Source organism: Lactuca saligna, chromosome 2 (assembly GCF_052625555.1).
Source record: "Lactuca saligna cultivar CGN05327 chromosome 2, ASM5262555v1, whole genome shotgun sequence".
Taxonomy (NCBI): Eukaryota; Viridiplantae; Streptophyta; class Magnoliopsida; order Asterales; family Asteraceae; genus Lactuca; species Lactuca saligna.
The window spans coordinates 23653307-23679247 of NC_136418.1; the positions used below are offsets into that span (position 1 = coordinate 23653307).

The window sequence follows — 25941 nt, forward strand, 5'->3', positions numbered from 1 at the left end:
TCACCCATTTGATTTTTATTATTTAAATAATGATTTTCATCAAAATATGTTTAAATTATGAATATTTAGGGTTTATTATGTTAAAATATAATTTCTGGAGAAAATCCCGCTTTAAAATCACGAAAAACGGGCTTAAAATGTTAAAAATATCAAAAATGGGCTAAAAGTGACAATTTTCCGGATTCTGGCCGAGGTTCGGCCTTCTGATGCTGAAACCGAGAGGAGGGAGCCAGAAACCGAGAGGAGAGAAGAGAAAGGAGAGGAACCGAGAGGGGGAGGGTGGAAACCGAGAGGGAAGAAAGGAGAGAGAGGGAACCGAGAGGTGGGAAGGGACAGAGAGGCGCGAGACAGAGCGAGAGAAGCGACAGAGAGGGGCAGAGACCGAGCGAGAGAAGGGAACAGAGAGAGGCAGAGACCGAGCGAGAGAAGGGAACAGAGAGAGGCAGAGACCGAGCGACCGGAAGAGAGACCGAGAGAGGCAGAGACCGAGGCTCGGTCTCGCATGCCTCAGCCATGAGAGGCTCGGTTCTGGTCCTAAGAGGCCTCTCTTCTTGGTTTCGGTTCCTAAAGCCTATTTTTCTCGTTTTTACCCCGTTTTAAGCCGTTTTTGACCCGGTTAAGGGCCGGAATGACCCGAATGATTCCAAAAAGTTACGGGAAACTTTTGAGAGAGATTTGGGAGAGATTTTTCACACTTGGAGAGATTTGGGAGAGATTTGACATTCTTGGAGAGATTTCTCATACAGAGAGATATTTGCGAGAGTTTTCACATACTTGGAGAGATTTGGGAGAGATTTGACATTCTTGGAGAGATTTCTCATACAGAGAGATATTAGAGAGAGATTTCACATACTTGGAGAGATTTGGGAGAGATTTGACATTCTTGGAGAGATTTCTCATATAGAGAGATATTTGAGAGAGATTTCACATGCTTAGAGGGATTTGGGAGAGATTTGACATTCTTGGAGAGATTTCTAATACAGAGAGATATTTGAGAGAGATTTCACATACTTGGAGAGATTTGACATAGAGAGAGATAGAGTGAAAACGATTGGGAGAGGTTCCATGTGTGACAACTGTGAGTGTCCGGCATCGCAATGCATGGTTCGTAAACCCTGTTAAGCCTTGTTTAAGGATCTTACACACTCCCGATGAGTATGCAACATTGTTTTATCGGTTTGGCTCGCCACGTACCACAGTTTTTAGGTTAGGAGGTATAGGTGTTCGCACTTTTTGCTTTATGATTTCTCATTAGAATAGAAGTTATGTAGAAGTTTCATAGTGTGAATTTTAGTACTCATGGGCAAATTGAGTCAAACGGTTTGACTTGCTGACTTTAGTTGACTTTGACTTGATCGAAATTTGACGGTTGTTACATCATCCCCCCGTTAGAGGGAATTTCGTCCCGAAATTTGAATTTAGGCGAGGAGTAGGCATGAATAATCAAGCCGAGAAGTGAGGATACTTCCTAATCGACTGACTCACACGCTCCCATGTGACTCTAGGTCCTTGGTTAGTATTCCAACGAACTTTCACTAATGGGAAGTGGCGTTGTTTCATCCGCTTGACTTCGATCAAGTCACCATGGTTCTTCTAAGAAGGTGAGGCTCTTGTCGAACTCGATCTCGTCGAGGGGAATTGCAAGAGTCTCATCGGATAGATTCTTCTTGTAAATTTGGGACGTGTTGGGTAGGGTGTACTTTACCAAGCTCGCGGGAGTAGATTGAAGTAGCGAGTTACAGGGCTGATTCTGACAAGAATCTCGAAAGACACAATTATTTGGGGTATTCACTTTCCATGCTTTCCGAAGCGTACTAAGCCTTCCCAGGGTGAGTGTTTCTAGAGGAATTCGGTCGGTCATACCGGAGTTCTAGAGGTTTCTTCTTCTTGTTTCTCTTCCTGTCAAGGGTTGCTCCCTTTAGGGTCAAAGTTGGGAGGGGGTTCGTATTTTTCGAGAGGTTCCGAAGGAGTTAAGACGGTAGGTCAGCGAGACCCAGAATCTTGGCGTATTTCTGCTAACGCCTTCGATGCTGACTGTTTCTCAACGGTTTTGATCAATTGAAAGGGTCCTTATGAATTTCCACCTTGGTAACGATGTGTCTTCAGAATTGAACTCCTCAATTCCAAAACTCGTATCTAGAGAACTTCGGGTAATACTTCTCTGATCGTATTTCTTCCGTGGTTTGTTGTAGCTGCTCTCCTTGGTTTCCTTCTTACTACGAGGGTAGATAAGTAAGTCATTTGTAATGACGATGATGAACTGATCCTAGCGAGAAGGGTATATCCTATTTATTACGTTCATGAATCCAACGAGTGGGTCTGGTCCTATCCGAGGGTTATCACAACGAACTTTCAACACCTTCATCGAAATTGGAGGATTGTTCTCGGATATCCTTCTTCCATACTCGTGACTGGTGATATTCAGATCTCAGGCCCAATTCCTGAAGGGTACCTCGTTTCTTGAGGTTGGTCGGCCTATTCGTCAATGCGAGGCAGATAGTAAAGGTTTCTATTAGAGATGTTGTCGGGGCCTCTGAAATCGATGGAATTGTGAGCAATTTGTCTTTCTAATTTGAAGAATAAGACGAGAGCTTTTCAGGGTGAGAAACTTGGTTCTTCAATTTCATTGTTGAGTAGTTCGATAGGTTTGACCTGACAGCTCTTGTAGCTTGGTAGGAAGTATGTGGGTTTGGTTTACGTGACTAGGCCTTTTTGAATGGTAGGACATTCACTCGTCCTTCTGGGCAACCTTAGCCCGAAGCTCATGGCAGGACTCGTACTCTATCTATCCCAAGCTTCTATGCTTGAATCTTGTCTGCTACATGCGCGACAATCCCGAAGGTCTCCCGTATATACATGTGATAAGGCTTCGGGAAGTATGACACTCCTCTGGTTCGTGTTTTGGAGTTCCACAGCAAGAGATGATCCAAAGGTCCGTGCTGGGTGTTTATGAGAGACGATAGTTTCGATATTCAGGGTTAGGCAAAAAGCCCTTTTGTAGTCGTTTAATCAGGAAGACGAGGGCAATATCAATCAAAATTGGAATACGACAACACTATCTTTTTAGATAACATGAGATAAGTTGTATACAAAGGAATAGATCAATAGAGTGATAGAGTGTCCTGTATTTCTTTTCTGTGTGTTCCGTTTTGTTTGATGTTATGATTATTGTAGATGATTCCTACCACAGTGTCTAGCACTGGTAGTGGGTGTGTTTTTGATAGCCAGTAATGATACTTGATATCATGACTCCTGAAAGGTCTCCTTACGATCGAGCGGTATATGATTGTCGTATGTAAATTGACATCGTGAAATTTGTCGAGTGGGTGACCCCACTCAACCCCTAATACTAGACATGGAATCGGAGTCAGGATGGAATTATCTATTTCAAGACTTAAGTATTTTGATTTTAAATTATCCCCGATGTATGGACAAAGTCATTACAACTTACAGGTAATGCTCCTAAGGTCACATATGAATGTCTTTGGTTTGATTTGTATGAGAGAGAAAATATTTTAGCTACTTTTTAGAAGGAAGGTTACTTTAGTAAGCATACCAAATTCATTACAAACATATAGTACTTAAACGTATTGTCGTTGGGAACATTACAAAAGTCCTAACATGGTTCCCTTGCTGCTCCTGTTGGTGTGTTCGTCACATTCCTCCTGTTCCTTCGTCGTTCTTCTCAGTTGGACATTCTCTCTTGAAGTGTCCCGTTTCACCGCATAGGTAGCATACTGGGCCTACCTTGGTGCAGGTGATTGAAGGGAGGTGATGGGTCGAGGCCCTACAGAAACGAACGGTATGCCCTTTCCTATTGCAGTTTTTACAGTGCATCTCCCGGCAAGCCCCATGGTGATGAAAGCCACATTTGTTGCACTTTGGGAGTGATCCCTCATATGGTCTGGCAGACATTTGGGTGGAAGACCCCGAGGCTAGTGTCGAGGCATTTGTCATGACTGCTGTTGTAATGGTAGGGGCGGCCCTAGGTTGTTGTCTTTTAGTGTATCCCTTAGATTGGTGGCGCTCTTTCATGTCCCAAAACTTTCTCTTCTTGTTCGTAGGTTCGTGGCCTAAGGTATTTTTGTTGGTAGGTACCCATTGGTGTCCCTGATTGTTACCATAATTTGTATTGTTAGTATCGCTTCCACCCTTGTTGATGTTGTTAGTATTGAAATGCACCATGACGGCTGCCACGGCTGCCGTGACTGCAGCTTGAAAAGTAGCAGCGTCTATCCGAAGTGTTGGCACCTTGCTAGTTGGTTTGTTGCCTCTTGGTGAAGACATAGCTCTGTTTCATGACGAAAAACGACTTCGTTAGTGGAAATGATTGTCTTAAGTGCATCCTTACAATTTATATTTTACGCATATAAATTTTTGCACATTACTGTACTATCCTTAGTGTTTCTACTAACGCTCCCGAGATGGAGTTATGGCAGTAGGTAGGAGTGGGTTTCATATGGACGTTAAGTTTTACTCCTCTTAGAATCATGTTTGTCCGAACAATCTTAGCTGAGGAATCTTGAGGGGATCCGGTGCATTAGTGCTGGTATGATCGCACCCATGGGTCTATGAAGAAGAAACTTCTCAACAAATGCTTAAAGGTGAGACGATAATGAGTTTCTAGGATGGCTATATGTCACGAGTTTTCTAACTAAGTTTATCTCATATCGATTTGTATCAAAGTTCGGTTGTTTAGGGTGTTCTGAAAACAATTTATAACGGGATTCTTTGTATAATAAACTCATATATTTTAGTAGCTCTGTATTCAAGTGAAACCTTATACTTGACCCAAGCTAAGTCCTCATCACGACCTGTTGATGTATGTTTAGTTATACAATTAAGGCTAGATAGTCCTTCGAGTCTGTTAGGTACATCCTAAGCCCATCTTGTTAATATGACTTTAGTAATCATGATTTTAGTGAAAATTTTGATCTCGATGCAGGTCTACTTCACATTTGTGCATGGGCGGGTTTTGATAGCAGATAGCTTTCTCGATTAGTATGACCATTTAGTTCGTAGTGTCGTGATTTTTACTTACAATAGAGTAGCACCAACGCATACTTATGAAGCTAATTTACCAGGCCTGGTGAGCGGCATGAACTCTACTTACGATGATCCATCCCTTGTGATGCCTGAGGCAAGGTCGATGCAATTTTGTAGCTTTGCCAATCAACACTTGGCTACAATCATCCTTTCTTTGAATGATGTGTGTCCTACCCTGTTACTCTCTTTCCACTTCACGAGTGGTGATAAGGTCCTAAAAGAGAGTTGGTCTCGGGAATAGTAGTATAATTCTGAGTCACCGGTACATGAGATGGTGGGGTCTATAGTAGTGCGTAGTTTTCTGAACTCAGATTGTAGTCTTCTTGTTTTAATCCCCGATGATCGCGATCCGCCGGGTCTTTGTCGGGAGGGCTCTGTCCGTCGGTCCCCCGTGGTTGAGGTCATAGCACCCTCGTTGGTCTCCACATGGTGGTTGTTTTCATTGTTGTCGACATTCAACCCTCGATCACGATTGCCCAACGGTTCATGGGTTCGTTATAGTCGAAACGGTTCACGGAACCCTTGCTATGCATGGAGGATTGATTACCTCCGGTCCCGCTTATGATTCTTCTCATAATCGTTCACCATTCCTCGAGTTCGGATTAGGAAAGTAAGGGTCATCCGGTAAGCAGGATTTTGCTATGCCGTATTTGCGAGAATAGAAGGGGAGGAGATAAGTACTATGCGTCTAACTCTATTATCAATTACTTATAGGGGTGATCCTTATTAGTTACTTCTATAATGACGTAGTGCATACTGATTACATATAACAAGATACGATAGACCTTTGAATAAGTGATCCCACTCTAAGTCCACATCCAAACAAGGAAAAGGAAGTAAAGTAATGACCACAATTCTAAGTCTATAATTTTTAAGTTATATATAACCTTAAGTACCCACTTAGGGACTATAGACATATTAATAAGGATCTATTTAGTTTTCATATAAGTTATGATATTACAAAATACTCCTATAGTATTTTAAACTCATGTTCTATTCTAATGTTCTCATTGTGGTAGTGTTGGTAAGTTTTAGACTTGTTGCCATATCACAACTATTCTTGGGCATGTGCTAATCACTCCTCGGACCAGCATAGTTGATCAGGCTATGCCACTCCCAAGACTGACCATACATCCCCGAGCTTACCTGTGATATTCAACAATCATTACTTTTCTTTTATTCTAGAGTGGTGCTGACCTTAATATGTATGTATGCATGTATACCTTTAATAAGAAACTATTTATTTCTAAAAGTATAGTTGTTTTGAAACTTTAAATCAGAGACTTAGTCCCAATGCATTTATAGTTTGTATATCTTATGTGGTTTGATATACTGAGTTCACTATAAACAATGCTCTGATACCAATCTGTCACACCCCCAAACCAAGGATGGCGGAAACGTCCGGGGGTGGAGGACTTCATGTAGAGTATCACAACAAAGAGTATAATAGTGCTCAAAGTAAATACAACCAACACAAATATAATTGAAAACGTTACATCAAAGCACATGTTTACATGATTCCCATCAATTACATTATAATACAAAATGAACTGTTTGACGATTTATCGTCCCATCCTCAAAACGTTGTTGATTTCCTGTTTTCACTGAATTCCTGAGAATACAAGTAGTTTTGAAAAGTGTCAACACAAAGGTTGGTGAGTTCATAAGAAATTTCGTTGGAAAAGTAAATCGTTTTCCTTGTAAAAGCGTTACAATATGCATCCAGAAAATCCGATATTTTCTTTAAAATCTGCGTAATGTAGTCTTATGACTGAAGACCAAAATGTATAAGTAACCTTTCTTATTAATTAGAAAATGTTATGTACTTAAATGGACATGGACGCGTTTGAATTAAATGAAATTTCTGTATGTTCTCATGTTCGTTAATACTTATATATATGTAGTCCTAAATTAGAGGACCGAGAAATAACAAGTATTGACCATACTTAAAAGTATAAATGTGGTTTCAAATGATGTGTAGTCGTAACTACCAAAACCAAAAGTGTACAGTAATATCTGTACTCATAGAGATAAAAAGTGATTTTTAAATCGACATAAAACTCATTTAGGTTTTAAAAATAAAATCCCGTAAACTTATGGATTGTTATATCCCTATGTGAGTCGCTATAATCATACTATGACTATGTGAACCTGCCACGACGTTCTCAGTGTCGCGAAAAATAAAATGACATTTGTCACCCGTAGACCTGCAGGTCCAACTGTAGCTAGCAGCAAGGTGTGGGGTGTCAAACCCAATATAGATCTATATACAAGTATCACGTTCTCCCTCAAGGAGATTCTGATTATAACTACCAGGATTATATCCCGCACTCGGACGTACGGGGAGAGAGAGAGAGAGAGAGAGAGAGAGAGAGAGAGTCTCACAATATAGGTTAACAAGTTTACGTGAAATGTGTGTGAATATAAATCTTTCTTGTATGAATGTACCCTTTTTGTACGAGTGTGTTGAGTGATGTATCATAAACTATACCTATTATAGTTTATCTAAAATGTATGTAATATATATGAATTCTTTTATGGAAATGTATTAGTGTTATGAATTTATCAAACTATACTTTTTATAGTTTAATATACGTGTTCTAAAATGAATGAAATATATTTATTATGAATGACTTAGTTTCAGTTCATGATGATAAACTAACAAAGAAACACATTCAATAATTAGAGCTTATGATTATACACTTTGCTCAACATATTACAAAGTGTTATGATATTTACATGTTGTTGGCTAAATTTAGCAATTCTACCCTGTTTTGGAAAAATCATAGAAAAATCATACGAAGTCGAAAACTAGATCCGTAAATTCTGAGAGTTCACAAAATGTGTCTAGTTTACTCATAATTTTTATCACAATTTTTAATGACCTCCAACTTGGGTGAAAAAGTCCATAATCACAGACTGGTCCGGATTGCTGTTTGAAATGATAGGCAGTTTTGTAAAAATCACCATAAATTGTAGAAAAATCGTATGAATATGTGCAAGTAGTCATTTTAAATCTAAAAACTTGAACTATTTGCACCTTGTACAGTTTTGAAAACAAAAATGTTTAAGATGTCCAAAACAGTCCGTGAATGGAGTTGAACTTTTCTGATGAAGGCTGTTAGAAAATTTTAGTTATGTTCTTAGTGTTTTAACTTGTATTCCCCCCCTGAAAACTTGAGAAAACATAAAAATGTAGGGGTATGAACTCACCTTGAGTGATTTCAGTAGATAAGTGTTGAAGAAGAGAAGTGTTCAACCCAAGAACACTTGAAGAATCACTTGAAGATTCGAAGCTCTAACGCTAATATGATGGAGTTTGTGTAAGATATCCATGATTTGAGTGGAAATAAGTGAGATAATCATAAGGAGGATGAATTTTTACTTACTAAGAGTGGAAGAACACTTGATAATCAGCCTTGAATCTCGAGTTTGGTGGAGAAAAAGTTTGAGAGAAAAGTGGTGTTTGATACTTAGTGAAATGGGAGAAAATGAGAGAAATGAGGAGAGAGGATGTTTGTTCCAGCTCAAAAACGTGGGAATGAGTGTAAATTGGGTGTGAGGGACATTGAAGTGACCTAGGTAAGGTGGGGAGGTGTGGTTAGTCAAAGAGTGGGTGTGGGGTGGTTGCTTGTGACATTGGATAAGGCAAAGTCAACACTCCACCTTTAATAATTCACCCATTTGATTTTTATTATTTAAATAATGATTTTCATCAAAATATGTTTAAATTATGAATATTTAGGGTTTATTATGTTAAAATATAATTTCTGGAGAAAATCCCGCTTTAAAATCACGAAAAACGGGCTTAAAATGTTAAAAATATCAAAAATGGGCTAAAAGTGACAATTTTCCGGATTCTGGCCGAGGTTCGGCCTTCTGATGCTGAAACCGAGAGGAGGGAGCCAGAAACCGAGAGGAGAGAAGAGAAAGGAGAGGAACCGAGAGGGGGAGGGTGGAAACCGAGAGGGAAGAAAGGAGAGAGAGGGAACCGAGAGGTGGGAAGGGACAGAGAGGCGCGAGACAGAGCGAGAGAAGCGACAGAGAGGGGCAGAGACCGAGCGAGAGAAGGGAACAGAGAGAGGCAGAGACCGAGCGAGAGAAGGGAACAGAGAGAGGCAGAGACCGAGCGACCGGAAGAGAGACCGAGAGAGGCAGAGACCGAGGCTCGGTCTCGCATGCCTCAGCCATGAGAGGCTCGGTTCTGGTCCTAAGAGGCCTCTCTTCTTGGTTTCGGTTCCTAAAGCCTATTTTTCTCGTTTTTACCCCGTTTTAAGCCGTTTTTGACCCGGTTAAGGGCCGGAATGACCCGAATGATTCCAAAAAGTTACGGGAAACTTTTGAGAGAGATTTGGGAGAGATTTTTCACACTTGGAGAGATTTGGGAGAGATTTGACATTCTTGGAGAGATTTCTCATACAGAGAGATATTTGCGAGAGTTTTCACATACTTGGAGAGATTTGGGAGAGATTTGACATTCTTGGAGAGATTTCTCATACAGAGAGATATTAGAGAGAGATTTCACATACTTGGAGAGATTTGGGAGAGATTTGACATTCTTGGAGAGATTTCTCATATAGAGAGATATTTGAGAGAGATTTCACATGCTTAGAGGGATTTGGGAGAGATTTGACATTCTTGGAGAGATTTCTAATACAGAGAGATATTTGAGAGAGATTTCACATACTTGGAGAGATTTGACATAGAGAGAGATAGAGTGAAAACGATTGGGAGAGGTTCCATGTGTGACAACTGTGAGTGTCCGGCATCGCAATGCATGGTTCGTAAACCCTGTTAAGCCTTGTTTAAGGATCTTACACACTCCCGATGAGTATGCAACATTGTTTTATCGGTTTGGCTCGCCACGTACCACAGTTTTTAGGTTAGGAGGTATAGGTGTTCGCACTTTTTGCTTTATGATTTCTCATTAGAATAGAAGTTATGTAGAAGTTTCATAGTGTGAATTTTAGTACTCATGGGCAAATTGAGTCAAACAGTTTGACTTGCTGACTTTAGTTGACTTTGACTTGATCGAAATTTGACGGTTGTCACATCATCCCCCCGTTAGAGGGAATTTCGTCCCGAAATTTGAATTTAGGCGAGGAGTAGGCATGAATAATCAAGCCGAGAAGTGAGGATACTTCCTAATCGACTGACTCACACGCTCCCATGTGACTCTAGGTCCTTGGTTAGTATTCCAACGAACTTTCACTAATGGGAAGTGGCGTTGTTTCATCCGCTTGACTTCGATCAAGTCACCATGGTTCTTCTAAGAAGGTGAGGCTCTTGTGGAACTCGATCTCGTCGAGGGGAATTGCAAGAGTCTCATCGGATAGATTCTTCTTGTAAATTTGGGACGTGTTGGGTAGGGTGTACTTTACCAAGCTCGCGGGAGTAGATTGAAGTAGCGAGTTACAGGGCTGATTCTGACAAGAATCTCGAAAGACACAATTATTTGGGGTATTGACTTTCCATGCTTTCCGAAGCGTACTAAGCCTTCCCAGAGTGAGTGTTTCTAGAGGAATTCGGTCGGTCATACCGGAGTTCTAGAGGTTTCTTCTTCTTGTTTCTCTTCCTGTCAAGGGTTGCTCCCTTTAGGGTCAAAGTTGGGAGGGGGTTCGTATTTTTCGAGAGGTTCCGAAGGAGTTAAGACGGTAGGTCAGCGAGACCCAGAATCTTGGCGTATTTCTGCTAACGCCTTCGGTGCTGACTGTTTCTCAACGGTTTTGATCAATTGAAAGGGTCCTTATGAATTTCCACCTTGGTAACGATGTGTCTTCAGAATTGAACTCCTCAATTCCAAAACTCGTATCTAGAGAACTTCGGGTAATACTTCTCTGATCGTATTTCTTCCGTGGTTTGTTGTAGCTCCTCTCCTTGGTTTCCTTCTTACTACGAGGGTAGATAAGTAAGTCATTTGTATTGACGATGATGAACTGATCCTAGCAAGAAGGGTATATCCTATTTATTACGTTCATGAATCCAACGAGTGGGTCTGGTCCTATCCGAGGGTTATCACAACGAACTTTCAACATCTTCATCGAAATTGGAGGATTGTTCTCGGATATCCTTCTTCCATACTCGTGACTGGTGATATTCAGATCTCAGGCCCAATTCCTGAAGGGTACCTCGTTTCTTGAGGTTGGTCGGCCTATTCGTCAATGCGAGGCAGATAGTAAAGGTTTCTATTAGAGATGTTGTCGGGGCCTCTGAAATCGATGGAATTGTGAGCAATTTGTCTTTCTAATTTGAAGAATAAGACGAGAGCTTTTCAGGGTGAGAAACTTGGTTCTTCAATTTCATTGTTGAGTAGTTCGATAGGTTTGACCTGACAGCTCTTGTAGCTTGGTAGGAAGTATGTGGGTTTGGTTTACGCGACTAGGCCTTTTTGAATGGTAGGACATTCACTCGTCCTTCTGGGCAACCTTAGCCCGAAGCTCATGGCAGGACTCGTACTCTATCTATCCTAAGCTTCTATGCTTGAATCTTGTCTGCTACATGCGCGACAATCCCGAAGGTCTCCCGTATATACATGTGATAAGGCTTCGGGAAGTATGACACTCCTCTGGTTCGTGTTTTGGAGTTCCACAGCAAGAGATGACCCAAAGGTCCGTGCTGGGTGTTTATGAGAGACGATAGTTTCGATATTCAGGGTTAGGCGAAAAGCCCTTTTGTAGTCGTTTAATCAGGAAGACGAGGGCAATATCAATCAAAATTGGAATACGACAACACTATCTTTTTAGATAACATGAGATAAGTTGTATACAAAGGAAGAGATCAATAGAGTGATAGAGTGTCCTGTATTTCTTTTCTGTGTGTTCCGTTTTGTTTGATGTTATGATTATTGTAGATGATTCCTACCACAGTGTCTAGCACTGGTAGTGGGTGTGTTTTTGATAGCCAGTAATGATACTTGATATCATGACTCCTGAAAGGTCTCCTTACGATCGAGCGGTATATGATTGTCGTATGTAAATTGACATCGTGAAATTTGTCGAGTGGGTGACCCCACTCAACCCCTAATACTAGACATGGAATCGGAGTCAGGATGGAATTATCTATTTCAAGACTTAAGTATTTTGATTTTAAATTATCCCCGATGTATGGACAAAGTCATTACAACTTACAGGTAATGCTCCTAAGGTCACATATGAATGTCTTTGGTTTGATTTGTATGAGAGAGAAAATATTTTAGCTACTTTTTAGAAGGAAGGTTACTTTAGTAAGCATACCAAATTCATTACAAACATATAGTACTTAAACGTATTGTCGTTGGGAACATTACAAAAGTCCTAACATGGTTCCCTTGCTGCTCCTGTTGGTGTGTTCGTCACATTCCTCCTGTTCCTTCGTCGTTCTTCTCAGTTGGACATTCTCTCTTGAAGTGTCCCGTTTCACCGCATAGGTAGCATACTGGGCCTACCTTGGTGCAGGTGATTGAAGGGAGGTGATGGGTCGAGGCCCTACAGAAACGAACGGTATGCCCTTTCCTATTGCAGTTTTTACAGTGCATCTCCCGGCAAGCCCCATGGTGATGAAAGCCACATTTGTTGCACTTTGGGAGTGATCCCTCATATGGTCTGGCAGACATTTGGGTGGAAGACCCCGAGGCTAGTGTCGAGGCATTTGTCATGACTGCTGTTGTAATGGTAGGGGCGGCCCTAGGTTGTTGTCTTTTAGTGTATCCCTTAGATTGGTGGCGCTCTTTCATGTCCCAAAACTTTCTCTTCTTGTTCGTAGGTTCGTGGCCTAAGGTATTTTTGTTGGTAGGTACCCATTGGTGTCCCTGATTGTTACCATAATTTGTATTGTTAGTATCGCTTCCACCCTTGTTGATGTTGTTAGTATTGAAATGCACCATGACGGCTGCCACGGCTGCCGTGACTGCAGCTTGAAAAGTAGCAGCGTCTATCCGAAGTGTTGGCACCTTGCTAGTTGGTTTGTTGCCTCTTGGTGAAGACATAGCTCTGTTTCATGACGAAAAACGACTTCGTTAGTGGAAATGATTGTCTTAAGTGCATCCTTACAATTTATATTTTACGCATATAAATTTTTGCACATTACTGTACTATCCTTAGTGTTTCTACTAACGCTCCCGAGATGGAGTTATGGCAGTAGGTAGGAGTGGGTTTCATATGGACGTTAAATTTTACTCCTCTTAGAATCATGTTTGTCCGAACAATCTTGGCTGAGGAATCTTGAGGGGATCCGGTGCATTAGTGCTGGTATGATCGCACCCATGGGTCTATGAAGAAGAAACTTCTCAACAAATGCTTAAAGGTGAGACGATAATGAGTTTCTAGGATGGCTATATGTCACGAGTTTTCTAACTAAGTTTATCTCATATCGATTTGTATCAAAGTTCGGTTGTTTAGGGTGTTCTGAAAACAATTTATAACGGGATTCTTTGTATAATAAACTCATATATTTTAGTAGCTCTGTATTCAAGTGAAACCTTATACTTGACCCAAGCTAAGTCCTCATCACGACCTGTTGATGTATGTTTAGTTATACAATTAAGGCTAGATAGTCCTTCGAGTCTGTTAGGTACATCCTAAGCCCATCTTGTTAATATGACTTTAGTAATCATGATTTTAGTGAAAATTTTGATCTCGATGCAGGTCTACTTCACATTTGTGCATGGGCGGGTTTTGATAGCAGATAGCTTTCTCGATTAGTATGACCATTTAGTTCGTATTGTCGTGATTTTTACTTACAATAGAGTAGCACCAACGCATACTTATGAAGCTAATTTACCAGGCCTGGTGAGCGGCATGAACTCTACTTACGATGATCCATCCCTTGTGATGCCTGAGGCAAGGTCGATGCAATTTTGTAGCTTTGCCAATCAACGCTTGGCTACAATCATCCTTTCTTTGAATGATGTGTGTCCTACCCTGTTACTCTCTTTCCACTTCACGAGTGGTGATAAGGTCCTAAAAGAGAGTTGGTCTCGGGAATAGTAGTATAATTCTGAGTCACCGGTACATGAGATGGTGGGGTCTATAGTAGTGCGTAGTTTTCTGAACTCAGATTGTAGTCTTCTTGTTTTAATCCCCGATGATCGCGATCCGCCGGGTCTTTGTCGGGAGGGCTCTGTCCGTCGGTCCCCCGTGGTTGAGGTCATAGCACCCTCGTTGGTCTCCACATGGTGGTTGTTTTCATTGTTGTCGACATTCAACCCTCGATCACGATTGCCCAACGGTTCATGGGTTCGTTATAGTCGAAACGGTTCACGGAACCCTTGCTATGCATGGAGGATTGATTACCTCCGGTCCCGCTTATGATTCTTCTCATAATCGTTCACCATTCCTCGAGTTCGGATTAGGAAAGTAAGGGTCATCCGGTAAGCAGGATTTTGCTATGCCGTATTTGCGAGAATAGAAGGGGAGGAGATAAGTACTATGCGTCTAACTCTATTATCAATTACTTATAGGGGTGATCCTTATTAGTTACTTCTATAATGACGTAGTGCATACTGATTACATATAACAAGATACGATAGACCTTTGAATAAGTGATCCCACTCTAAGTCCACATCCAAACAAGGAAAAGGAAGTAAAGTAATGACCACAATTCTAAGTCTATAATTTCTAAGTTATATATAACCTTAAGTACCCACTTAGGGACTATAGACATATTAATAAGGATCTATTTAGTTTTCATATAAGTTATGATATTACAAAATACTCCTATAGTATTTTAAACTCATGTTCTATTCTAATGTTCTCATTGTGGTAGTGTTGGTAAGTTTTAGACTTGTTGCCATATCACAACTATTCTTGGGCATGTGCTAATCACTCCTCGGACCAGCATAGTTGATCAGGCTATGCCACTCCCAAGACTGACCATACATCCCCGAGCTTACCTGTGATATTCAACAATCATTACTTTTCTTTTATTCTAGAGTGGTGCTGACCTTAATATGTATGTATGCATGTATACCTTTAATAAGAAACTATTTATTTCTAAAAGTATAGTTGTTTTGAAACTTTAAATCAGAGACTTAGTCCCAATGCATTTATAGTTTGTATATCTTATGTGGTTTGATATACTGAGTTCACTATAAACAATGCTCTGATACCAATCTGTCACACCCCCAAACCAAGGATGGCGGAAACGTCCGGGGGTGGAGGACTTCATGTAGAGTATCACAACAAAGAGTATAATAGTGCTCAAAGTAAATACATCCAACACAAATATAATTGAAAACGTTACATCAAAGCACATGTTTACATGATTCCCATCAATTACATTATAATACAAAATGAACTGTTTGACGATTTATCGTCCCATCCTCAAAACGTTGTTGATTTCCTGTTTTCACTGAATTCCTGAGAATACAAGTAGTTTTGAAAAGTGTCAACACAAAGGTTGGTGAGTTCATAAGAAATTTCGTTGGAAAAGTAAATCGTTTTCCTTGTAAAAGCGTTACAATATGCATCCAGAAAATCCGATATTTTCTTTAAAATCTGCGTACTGAAGACCAAAATGTATAAGTAACCTTTCTTATTAATTAGAAAATGTTATGTACTTAAATGGACATGGACGCGTTTGAATTAAATGAAATTTCTGTATGTTCTCATGTTCGTTAATACTTATATATATGTAGTCCTAAATTAGAGGACCGAGAAATAACAAGTATTGACCATACTTAAAAGTATAAATGTGGTTTCAAATGATGTGTAGTCGTAACTACCAAAACCAAAAGTGTACAGTAATATCTGTACTCATAGAGATAAAAAGTGATTTTTAAATCGACATAAAACTCATTTAGGTTTTAAAAATAAAATCCCGTAAACTTATGGATTGTTATATCCCTATGTGAGTCGCTATAATCATACTATGACTATGTGAACCTGCCACGACGTTCTCAGTGTCGCGAAAAATAAAATGACATTTGTCACCCGTAGACCTGCAGGTCCAACTGTAGCTAGCAGCAAGGTGTGGGGTGTCAAACCCAATATAGATCTATATACAAGTATCACGTTCTCCCTCAAGGAGATTCTGATTATAACTACCAGGATTATATCCCGCACTCGGACGTACGGGGAGAGAGAGAGAGAGAGAGAGAGAGAGTCTCACAATATAGGTTAACAAGTTTACGTGAAATGTGTGTGAATATAAATCTTTCTTGTATGAATGTACCCTTTTTGTACGAGTGTGTTGAGTGATGTATCATAAACTATACCTATTATAGTTTATCTAAAATGTATGTAATATATATGAATTCTTTTATGGAAATGTATTAGTGTTATGAATTTATCAAACTATACTTTTTATAGTTTAATATACGTGTTCTAAAATGAATGAAATATATTTATTATGAATGACTTAGTTTCAGTTCATGATGATAAACTAACAAAGAAACACATTCAATAATTAGAGCTTATGATTATACACTTTGCTCAACATATTACAAAGTGTTATGATATTTACATGTTGTTGGCTAAATTTAGCAATTCTACCCTGTTTTGGAAAAATCATAGAAAAATCATACGAAGTCGAAAACTAGATCCGTAAATTCTGAGAGTTCAAAAAATGTGTCTAGTTTACTCATAATTTTTATCACAATTTTTAATGACCTCCAACTTGGGTGAAAAAGTCCATAATCACAGACTGGTCCGGATTGCTGTTTGAAATGATAGGCAGTTTTGTAAAAATCACCATAAATTGTAGAAAAATCGTATGAATATGTGCAAGTAGTCATTTTAAATCTAAAAACTTGAACTATTTGCACCTTGTACAGTTTTGAAAACAAAAATGTTTAAGATGTCCAAAACAGTCCGTGAATGGAGTTGAACTTTTCTGATGAAGGCTGTTAGAAAATTTTAGTTATGTTCTTAGTGTTTTAACTTGTATTCCCCCCCTGAAAACTTGAGAAAACATAAAAATGTAGGGGTATGAACTCACCTTGAGTGATTTCAGTAGATAAGTGTTGAAGAAGAGAAGTGTTCAACCCAAGAACACTTGAAGAATCACTTGAAGATTCGAAGCTCTAACGCTAATATGATGGAGTTTGTGTAAGATATCCATGATTTGAGTGGAAATAAGTGAGATAATCATAAGGAGGATGAATTTTTACTTACTAAGAGTGGAAGAACACTTGATAATCAGCCTTGAATCTCGAGTTTGGTGGAGAAAAAGTTTGAGAGAAAAGTGGTGTTTGATACTTAGTGAAATGGGAGAAAATGAGAGAAATGAGGAGAGAGGATGTTTGTTCCAGCTCAAAAACGTGGGAATGAGTGTAAATTGGGTGTGAGGGACATTGAAGTGACCTAGGTAAGGTGGGGAGGTGTGGTTAGTCAAAGAGTGGGTGTGGGGTGGTTGCTTGTGACATTGGATAAGGCAAAGTCAACACTCCACCTTTAATAATTCACCCATTTGATTTTTATTATTTAAATAATGATTTTCATCAAAATATGTTTAAATTATGAATATTTAGGGTTTATTATGTTAAAATATAATTTCTGGAGAAAATCCCGCTTTAAAATCACGAAAAACGGGCTTAAAATGTTAAAAATATCAAAAATGGGCTAAAAGTGACAATTTTCCGGATTCTGGCCGAGGTTCGGCCTTCTGATGCTGAAACCGAGAGGAGGGAGCCAGAAACCGAGAGGAGAGAAGAGAAAGGAGAGGAACCGAGAGGGGGAGGGTGGAAACCGAGAGGGAAGAAAGGAGAGAGAGGGAACCGAGAGGTGGGAAGGGACAGAGAGGCGCGAGACAGAGCGAGAGAAGCGACAGAGAGGGGCAGAGACCGAGCGAGAGAAGGGAACAGAGAGAGGCAGAGACCGAGCGAGAGAAGGGAACAGAGAGAGGCAGAGACCGAGCGACCAGAAGAGAGACCGAGAGAGGCAGAGACCGAGGCTCGGTCTCGCATGCCTCAGCCATGAGAGGCTTGGTTCTGGTCCTAAGAGGCCTCTCTTCTTGGTTTCGGTTCCTAAAGCCTATTTTTCTCGTTTTTACCCCGTTTTAAGCCGTTTTTGACCCGGTTAAGGGCCGGAATGACCCGAATGATTCCAAAAAGTTACGGGAAACTTTTGAGAGAGATTTGGGAGAGATTTCTCACACTTGGAGAGATTTGGGAGAGATTTGACATTCTTGGAGAGATTTCTCATACAGAGAGATATTTGCGAGAGTTTTCACATACTTGGAGAGATTTGGGAGAGATTTGACATTCTTGGAGAGATTTCTCATACAGAGAGATATTAGAGAGAGATTTCACATACTTGGAGAGATTTGGGAGAGATTTGACATTCTTGGAGAGATTTCTCATATAGAGAGATATTTGAGAGAGATTTCACATGCTTAGAGGGATTTGGGAGAGATTTGACATTCTTGGAGAGATTTCTAATACAGAGAGATATTTGAGAGAGATTTCACATACTTGGAGAGATTTGGGAGAGATTTGACATAGAGAGAGATAGAGTGAAAACGATTGGGAGAGGTTCCATGTGTGACAACTGTGAGTGTCCGGCATTGCAATGCATGGTTCGTAAACCCTGTTAAGCCTTGTTTAAGGATCTTACACACTCCCGATGAGTATGCAACATTGTTTTATCGGTTTGGCTCGCCACGTACCACAGTTTTTAGGTTAGGAGGTATAGGTGTTCGCACTTTTTGCTTTATGATTTCTCATTAGAATAGAAGTTATGTAGAAGTTTCATAGTGTGAATTTTAGTACTCATGGGCAAATTGAGTCAAACGGTTTGACTTGCTGACTTTAGTTGACTTTGACTTGATCGAAATTTGACGGTTGTCACAGGAGTGGAGGAGGAAGAGATCCCACCGTCTGATGTGGTAAGGGAGGTTGCTCCGACAACTCCCTCGTCGTTCTTCTTTCTGTTCCGGTGGCACATCCATAGAAGGGAAGCAACAACATCAAAAGGGGGTGTTTGGGAGAGAGAGAGAGAGAAGTGGGCCCAAATTAGTTATTTATTTTCTTTTTTCTTTAAATTAAATAGAAAAAATATAAAAAATATATCAGAAAGGGCATTTTAGTCTTTTCAGTTTTCTGAGGGACCAAAATTACAAGCAAACTAGCTCAAAAGGACCACCAATCCAAAAAACCCGTGGTTTGGACCAAAACCCCAAAAATTTACATACCACAGGGACCATTTTTGCAATTTTGTCTTTATTTTTTTTATAAATAATTAAGACAAAATTTCATAAATGGTCCCTGCGGTTGTGAAATGACAGAAATACCCTTCACTTAACGGTTAAATGTTAACAGAGTTAACGAAAATGATCATTTGTTAAAAGTTTTGAAACCACATGGATCATGTATGACGTTTTTTGAACTTATGGACTAAACTTGATATTTTCGGAAACCATAGGGATATTTTTGAAGTTTTGTCTAAATAAAATAAGAGCTTTCCAAAATGCACGTCCAAAGGTATCTAAACTTCCATCAGATCACCTCCGTGGGTCCAATAATACATTCCGTGGATCTCTCGAACTCTTTATGTAGATCGGCATCTAAATCCAAACCCATTCGATTTCTTCTCCTCTAATGGTTATATAACTTCCATATAATCGATCTGATCATCACTCATCACTCATCACTGCAATCGTTACCAATGGCGGACCAAAAACCACAGCTCTTTGAACTAAACAATGGAACAATCAAGGTTATGGTCTCTAATTATGGTTGCACCATCACATCCTTGTTCGTTCCTGATAAAGACGGTATCATTCTCATCTCTTATCTCCCCTTTCTTCTCGTCTCTCGTTCGAAACTATTTAATCGCTGATGATGTTTCGGATTTTGATTTTTAACAGGAACATTGGGTGATGTTGTTCTTGGATTTGACACTCTCGAACCCTATCTGGTGAGTTCCTTTACAATTCACTGCGAAAGCAACACGATCATCTTGTTGATCCGAAGTTTCCCCAAAATTAGGGTTTAACTAAATACGCAGTCCGTATCAGGATAATTCAAATTTTGAGATAAAAGAACAAAACTTTAGGATTTGAGAAAGATCGATAGCTACATTTGGGGTTATAATTGTGATACGAATTGGAATAATGTTGTTTCTATCAATTCGATCTTAAAGGTTCTTAATTTGAACCCATTATGCGTATAGTAATCGATTTTGAAATTGATTTCATATACATTATATACCCTAAATTTGTGGTTTATTTTTTGATCTATCAGAATGGTTCTGCACCCTACTTTGGTTGCATTGTTGGGAGAGTTGCAAACAGGATTAAAGAGGGGAAGTTCACACTCAATGGGACTGAATATTCTCTTCCAATTAACAATGGTCCAAACAGTCTCCATGGTATGTAGCAATTTCTGAATTTTTCATCAATGTGTATGGTTGTCAATTAGGGTCAATTACCAATTTTCTTTATAGTGTTATTTAGTTTTCATTCTGTTTTCCTATTTCTTGTTCTAAGGTGGGCTTAAAGGATTTGACAAGGTTGTTTGGGAAGTCGTTGAGCATAAACAGGGAGACAATCCATCAATAACCTTTAAATACCATGCTCGTGATGGGGAAGAAGGTAATTGGTATAATGGAATCAGAAAAGGAATGGAATGATTGATTCCATGGAAATGGATTTTGTATTTATGCTCTTCAAAACATAATTTTCTTTAATAAATTCAAAATCTTGTTTGGAATCAGGTTACCCAGGAGACCTTTCCGTGAAAGCAACATACACCCTAACATCAAAAACAACATTATCTCTCACCATGGAAGCCACACCGGAAAACAAACCAACTCCGGTCAACCTCGCCCAACACACCTACTTCAACCTCGCCGGCCACAACTCCGGCACCACCATCCTCAACCACACCGCCCAAATCTTCGCAAACCACATCACGCCAGTCGACGAAACCCTAATCCCAACCGGCGAAATCAAACCTGTGGCCAAAACCCCGTTCGATTTCACTACAGAGAAGAGAATCGGGGCTTCGATTAATGAAATCGGATTAGGGTATGACCATAATTACGTTCTCGATAGCGGGGAAGAGAAATTAGGGTTGAAACGCGCTGTGAAATTGAAGGATCCGGTGAGTTCTAGGGTTTTGAATTTGTGGACGGATGCTCCTGGAATGCAATTTTATACGGGGAATTATGTGAGTGGGGTTGTGGGGAAAGGGGGAGCGGTTTATGGGAAGCATTCGGGGGTGTGTTTGGAGACACAAGGGTTTCCGGATTCTGTTAATAAAGAGAATTTTCCGTCTGTAGTGGTTCAGACAGGTGGGAAGTATAGGCATAGGATGGTTTATGAGTTTTCGGTTGAATGAGGTTTATGTAATTTTGTGTGATTGGTTGGAAATAATGTTTGCACAAAATAATCAGTTTAGAGTGTTGAATAAGATATAAGAATATTAGAAAAAAGTTGGATTCGATCAAGTGATTCTTTTGGTTGTGATAGTTCAAATATGGTAAAGAAATGACCATGCATTTAAGAAAACAAGAAGCATCAAGAAACAACAAAAAGATCGGATTATATAGTGAGGAGAGTTTGTTTTGCTATTTCGTGAGTGTAAAATATTGGATTATAACATGCTTTGCTTCTTTATAAATGTTAAAAAGATGGTAAAATGATGATACAAAGTTATGATATATGTGGTGCTAAAATTTTATTTTTTGAAAACCCTAAAAATCAAAATATAATATAATTAAAAAAAAATATAGAGCGTCACTAAGAAATATAGAATACCTAGAGGTAAAAGACCAAATGTTAGATCAATGTGTATGAGGACATCCAACCCGTTCCACATGAGTGTAAAAGACCAAATGGTCTATAAACGACATGCATTTGTATAGGCATCCTCTCGATCATCCGTATAAGATGGGTTGTATATGATTTCAGGACTAGTAAAAGTGAATTAATGTAGTTTACACATCAATAAAACTACGATGAAATGTCAAAGTCGAGCCATGTTTATCTTTTATCACCAAAGGGCAATTTGGATTTTTTGTCTATATGTGCTACTAGGATTACACATAAACATGTTAACATTCATAAGAGGTTCATGAGCAAATATTGTTTCAGAAAGTAAAAGATAAGAACTGGAAAGTACAAAAAAAGAAGAAATAAATGGATTGAGACATCAATCCTACGAAAGTAGCGGGTGGTGACAAATTCGTTGAGAAGTACCCGAATGAGATAATATCAATGTTTGTATCAAAATTTAGTTCAATATAAAACTTATAATTTCATAAATAATGACAAATAATTATTTGTTTTCAGCGATATATGTTTTTTGATATTACAACTAGACATGAGATCAGGTCGAACAAGACAAAACAGATTGAGAAAACCACATTTACCTACAAAGCTACACATGCTTGAATATGAACCTTCCTAGTACACAAAAACAGTATCCCGAAAATCGGGGGGAAATGTCCCAAGGTATATTATTTCATAATATACTACAACGGCTCCCTAAGGACAATACTAATACCCGATTATACGAAGAAACTCAAAGTCTCTCCTAAAAGCTTAAATACTTTTGTCCATTCGACAAGGAGGTAAGCAATAAACCAACACCACAATTCATTCCTAACACATTTGCATTATGATGATAAGTTCTGACTTTGACATAGGGAACATTATCGAAGCTTTCCCTCATAGTGTATTTGATTAGACCCTTTTTGTTTTGTTGACGCGACGGCTTATCAAGATCACATAGAGAGGTCCGTCCCTCCATCGACAATATAATGAGCCACATAACATCATATACGAATCGGAACCGAAACTGTATAGAAATTGAATTTATAAATCGGTTCAATTCTTGATTCCTTGAATTTTCATTTCCTTGTTTCGAATTTTTCGGTTTCTGTTCCATTTTAGAACTAGGGATGAACATTTGGACTGGAAAAAATGCAGGAACTGGTACTGGAATCGGAACCGGTACAGGAACCGGAACCCGATGGAACTGGTCAGGTAAGGACCGGGACGATATTCTTGTTGATTTTTGGAACTGAGAACCGGTAGAACCAACAAAAGCAGAACTGTATGTCGATATTTCTCGAGAACTGGTTCTAACATTGAAGACACGTCAAGAACAGGAAATCGGTAGAACCAACGGTCCAGTTCAGTTCCTATTTTCCATCATGTTCGGTTCCGGTTTAGGCAGGTTCCGATGCTCATCCCTATGATCTAATCCCTAATTATAATTGTAAGTACATAATTTTGTTCTAAATAAATATCAACCAGTGTTAAATCGAGAATCAAAACTTACTTTACCTTGGAACAATCAAACCCTAATATTCCTACACCATCTTCTGATCAAGTCGTACGGAAGCAGAACGCTATGTCTCTGTGTTTATTTATTTGTTTGGGTGTTCAAACTCCAGGGTCGGAAAACCTTCGTCGTATCAGAGGATGGAGAATGGGGAAGGAAAATCAATGGCGGATAGCAAAACAAAGAAGGCAACAAGGATGCAGGTATGATTACATTACATTCCATCAAAATCACAAGAACCCTAGTACAATCCTACAAATTTCACTTGTTCAATGTATACAGATAATGCAAAAGAAGAAAAGGATCGACGAGCTTCTGAAATCGGCTTATTCGCCTGACAAAGACCATCTCGCTGAGTTTCCCCACTCTCGCCATTACAACAAAAACGGTCTGCATCATCTCTTTCATTTAGCTCGCTTACACAACTCATCACCATGTTAGACATAAAGTATTGTAAACAGCTTTAACAGTTTTGAAATTGGTAACGATCTAGGGTTGAAATTGGTAACGATCTAGGAAGTTCAAAGGCACCATTGAATCATTGATACGTCTTCTTAATGTTTCTCAAAGTAAAATGCATCCATTTTCCTTGTTTTTGGCAACGACCCTTAACATTTAACATTATTGAATAAGAATTTGATGATTTGTACCTGATTTCTTGTCAAATTAGAAACTTGAACAAGGTCTTCCTTTTTAAGATAACAGCAATATGTTAAAAAGCTTCCAACTATTGAAATCATTTCCATCAATTCCTGTATGAACAACACTAAGTTCTCCTGCTAATGCACTCTTCTTCAACAGGTTTATCTTTGTTCCTTGAATCTGGACGTGGGGATAAACTCTCATCTAATTTGAAACAGCAAATCCAAAATCTCCTTAAGGTGATAGAAATTATAACCTGTATTACTCTTTTTTGGTTTATACACATCTGAGAATGAAATTTTGTTGCAACAATGGACATTTTTAGAAAGATTATATCTTTTTATGTTATACAGGTGAATATGGAGGGCCCATATGGAGAAGAGTGGCCCACAGAGGAAAAAATAAAACGTAGAGAAATGTCATCACCTGAAGCACTATATATATTTATCCACACAGATAATTCAAAAGAATCCATAATTGGATTTGTGCAATATAGATTCACCATTGAAGAAGAAATACCTGTAGTTTATGTCTATGAATTGCAGCTTGAATCTGCTTATCAAGGAAAAGCACTTGGAAAATTCTTGATGCTACTAATTGAGCTAATTGCACGCAAAGTAATCAATCCATTTTCAATATTCTTGTTTTATGATTATATATTATAAGGTTATAATATAATAATATATATATATTTACTTTTATTTAAAATTTTCTAGAATGGCATGGGTGCTGTGGTTCTCACTGTGCAAAAAAAGAACTATTCAGCAATCAAATTTTACTTGAATAAGCTAAGGTAATAGTAATAGGGATAAATGAAAGAAATATAAGTAATTTTTTTGATAAAATATATATTGTGTAATGAAAAAAATTTGAAATTTTAATGTTTAGGTACAATATATCAGCTATTTCTCCTTCAAAAGTTTATCAACTGGTATGAATCTTTTCTACACTAACTCTCTTTGAGTTAGTTAAGTAAAATCTATGTTTCTTATAAGATAATTTGTGTAACATGACCTTTATACCCTTCTTTGTAGAATGGTGTATTTGGAGAAGAAAAGAGCTATGAGATTCTTTGTAAAGCATTTGACAATGAAGCTAAATCTGTATTAGAGGTAATTTTCTTGTTATATAGTCAAATTATCAAATTTTTATTAAGTTGTTCTTTCTGTATTAAGTAAAAAAGAAACACAGCATTTTAAGTATATGACTTGTGTTTTCTTGTCTACAGGAATCATGAAGATTAGCTATTTGTTTTTAACATTTTCGTTTTGATTTTACCTATTTAACATGTTAAAGACTTTTATTGATATGTCTCTACAAATGTGTCAAAATTGCTACCTTTTTAAAAAAATTGTTAGTGAATTATCTACTATCAATCATGTTTAATGGCAATATATTGGCTTAACAAATATATATGGAATTTGACAACTACAAAGGAGAAAAATGAGTTCATATATATATGATGAACCAACCAATAAAGAGTAAATGACAAATTTAGACAAATCTTTTAAGCTTGTTCCAAGTTTTAGCAAAAAATTAAACAAAAGACCTAAATAGCCATCATTCACAATACAAAAAATGATAAATTTAGACAAATGTTTTAAAGCTTGTTCAAGATTTAGTCTAGGAACTAAGGAAAAAAGAATAAGAAAATCCATGTGAAAACGCAAAAGGATGTTTTTGGCTATTTTGGTATTTTCTCAAGGAGGTTTAAGAAAATACCATATTTTCTTTGCTAAAACATTGTATTTTATCACGAAAACACAAGATTTTCTGTGAAAGTATGGTGTTTTTTTTCACGTGTTCTTTCGATTATTTATTTGTTTTTGATTTTATTTAGAAATGTTTTTGTAATTTAGTTAACTGTTTGATAATGAATTCAAAGAGTTTTAAGTTTGATTTAAAAAAATAAAAATAAAGTTAAAATATTAAAATTAAGATTTTTTTACGAAAAAGAATGGGGACATCCTCATTTTCGCAAGGACATGCCAAAATGCCAAAAACTGTGCAAAAATTGGCAAACAAACGTTATTGTTTTGTGTTTTCGT

The 25941-nt window shown here is 38.5% G+C and overlaps 2 protein-coding genes across 2 annotated transcripts; both read left to right on the forward strand.

Moving 5' to 3' along the window:
• Window positions 1-19495: 19495 nt before the first annotated feature.
• LOC145030771 (Galactose mutarotase-like superfamily protein) lies at window positions 19496-21410 on the forward strand. The gene is made up of 5 exons (XM_078979184.1): window positions 19496-19734; window positions 19828-19877; window positions 20204-20330; window positions 20449-20553; window positions 20676-21410. Exons 1-5 carry the CDS (start codon window positions 19626-19628, stop codon window positions 21299-21301), a joined length of 1017 nt encoding a protein of 338 aa, XP_078835310.1. The 5' UTR covers window positions 19496-19625; the 3' UTR covers window positions 21302-21410.
• Window positions 21411-23289: 1879 nt separating this feature from the next.
• LOC145030772 (Acyl-CoA N-acyltransferases (NAT) superfamily protein) lies at window positions 23290-25269 on the forward strand. Its single transcript, XM_078979185.1, has 8 exons — window positions 23290-23454; window positions 23534-23639; window positions 24053-24132; window positions 24247-24510; window positions 24610-24686; window positions 24782-24824; window positions 24928-25005; window positions 25122-25269. The coding sequence occupies exons 1-8, from the start codon at window positions 23392-23394 to the stop codon at window positions 25128-25130; spliced, it is 720 nt and encodes a 239-aa protein (XP_078835311.1). The 5' UTR covers window positions 23290-23391; the 3' UTR covers window positions 25131-25269.
• The last annotated feature ends 672 nt before the right edge of the window (window positions 25270-25941 follow it).

Coding starts and splice junctions, on each gene's coding strand:
- LOC145030771 (XM_078979184.1), top strand. CDS start 19,626: ATGGCGGACCAAAAACCACAGCTCTTTGAACTAAACAATGGAACAATC. Junction 19,735..19,827: donor GTTCGTTCCTGATAAAGACG/GTATCATTCTCA, acceptor GATTTTTAACAG/GAACATTGGGTGATGTTGTT. Junction 20,554..20,675: donor TGCTCGTGATGGGGAAGAAG/GTAATTGGTATA, acceptor GTTTGGAATCAG/GTTACCCAGGAGACCTTTCC.
- LOC145030772 (XM_078979185.1), top strand. CDS start 23,392: ATGGAGAATGGGGAAGGAAAATCAATGGCGGATAGCAAAACAAAGAAG. Junction 23,455..23,533: donor AGAAGGCAACAAGGATGCAG/GTATGATTACAT, acceptor CAATGTATACAG/ATAATGCAAAAGAAGAAAAG. Junction 24,511..24,609: donor TTGAGCTAATTGCACGCAAA/GTAATCAATCCA, acceptor AAAATTTTCTAG/AATGGCATGGGTGCTGTGGT.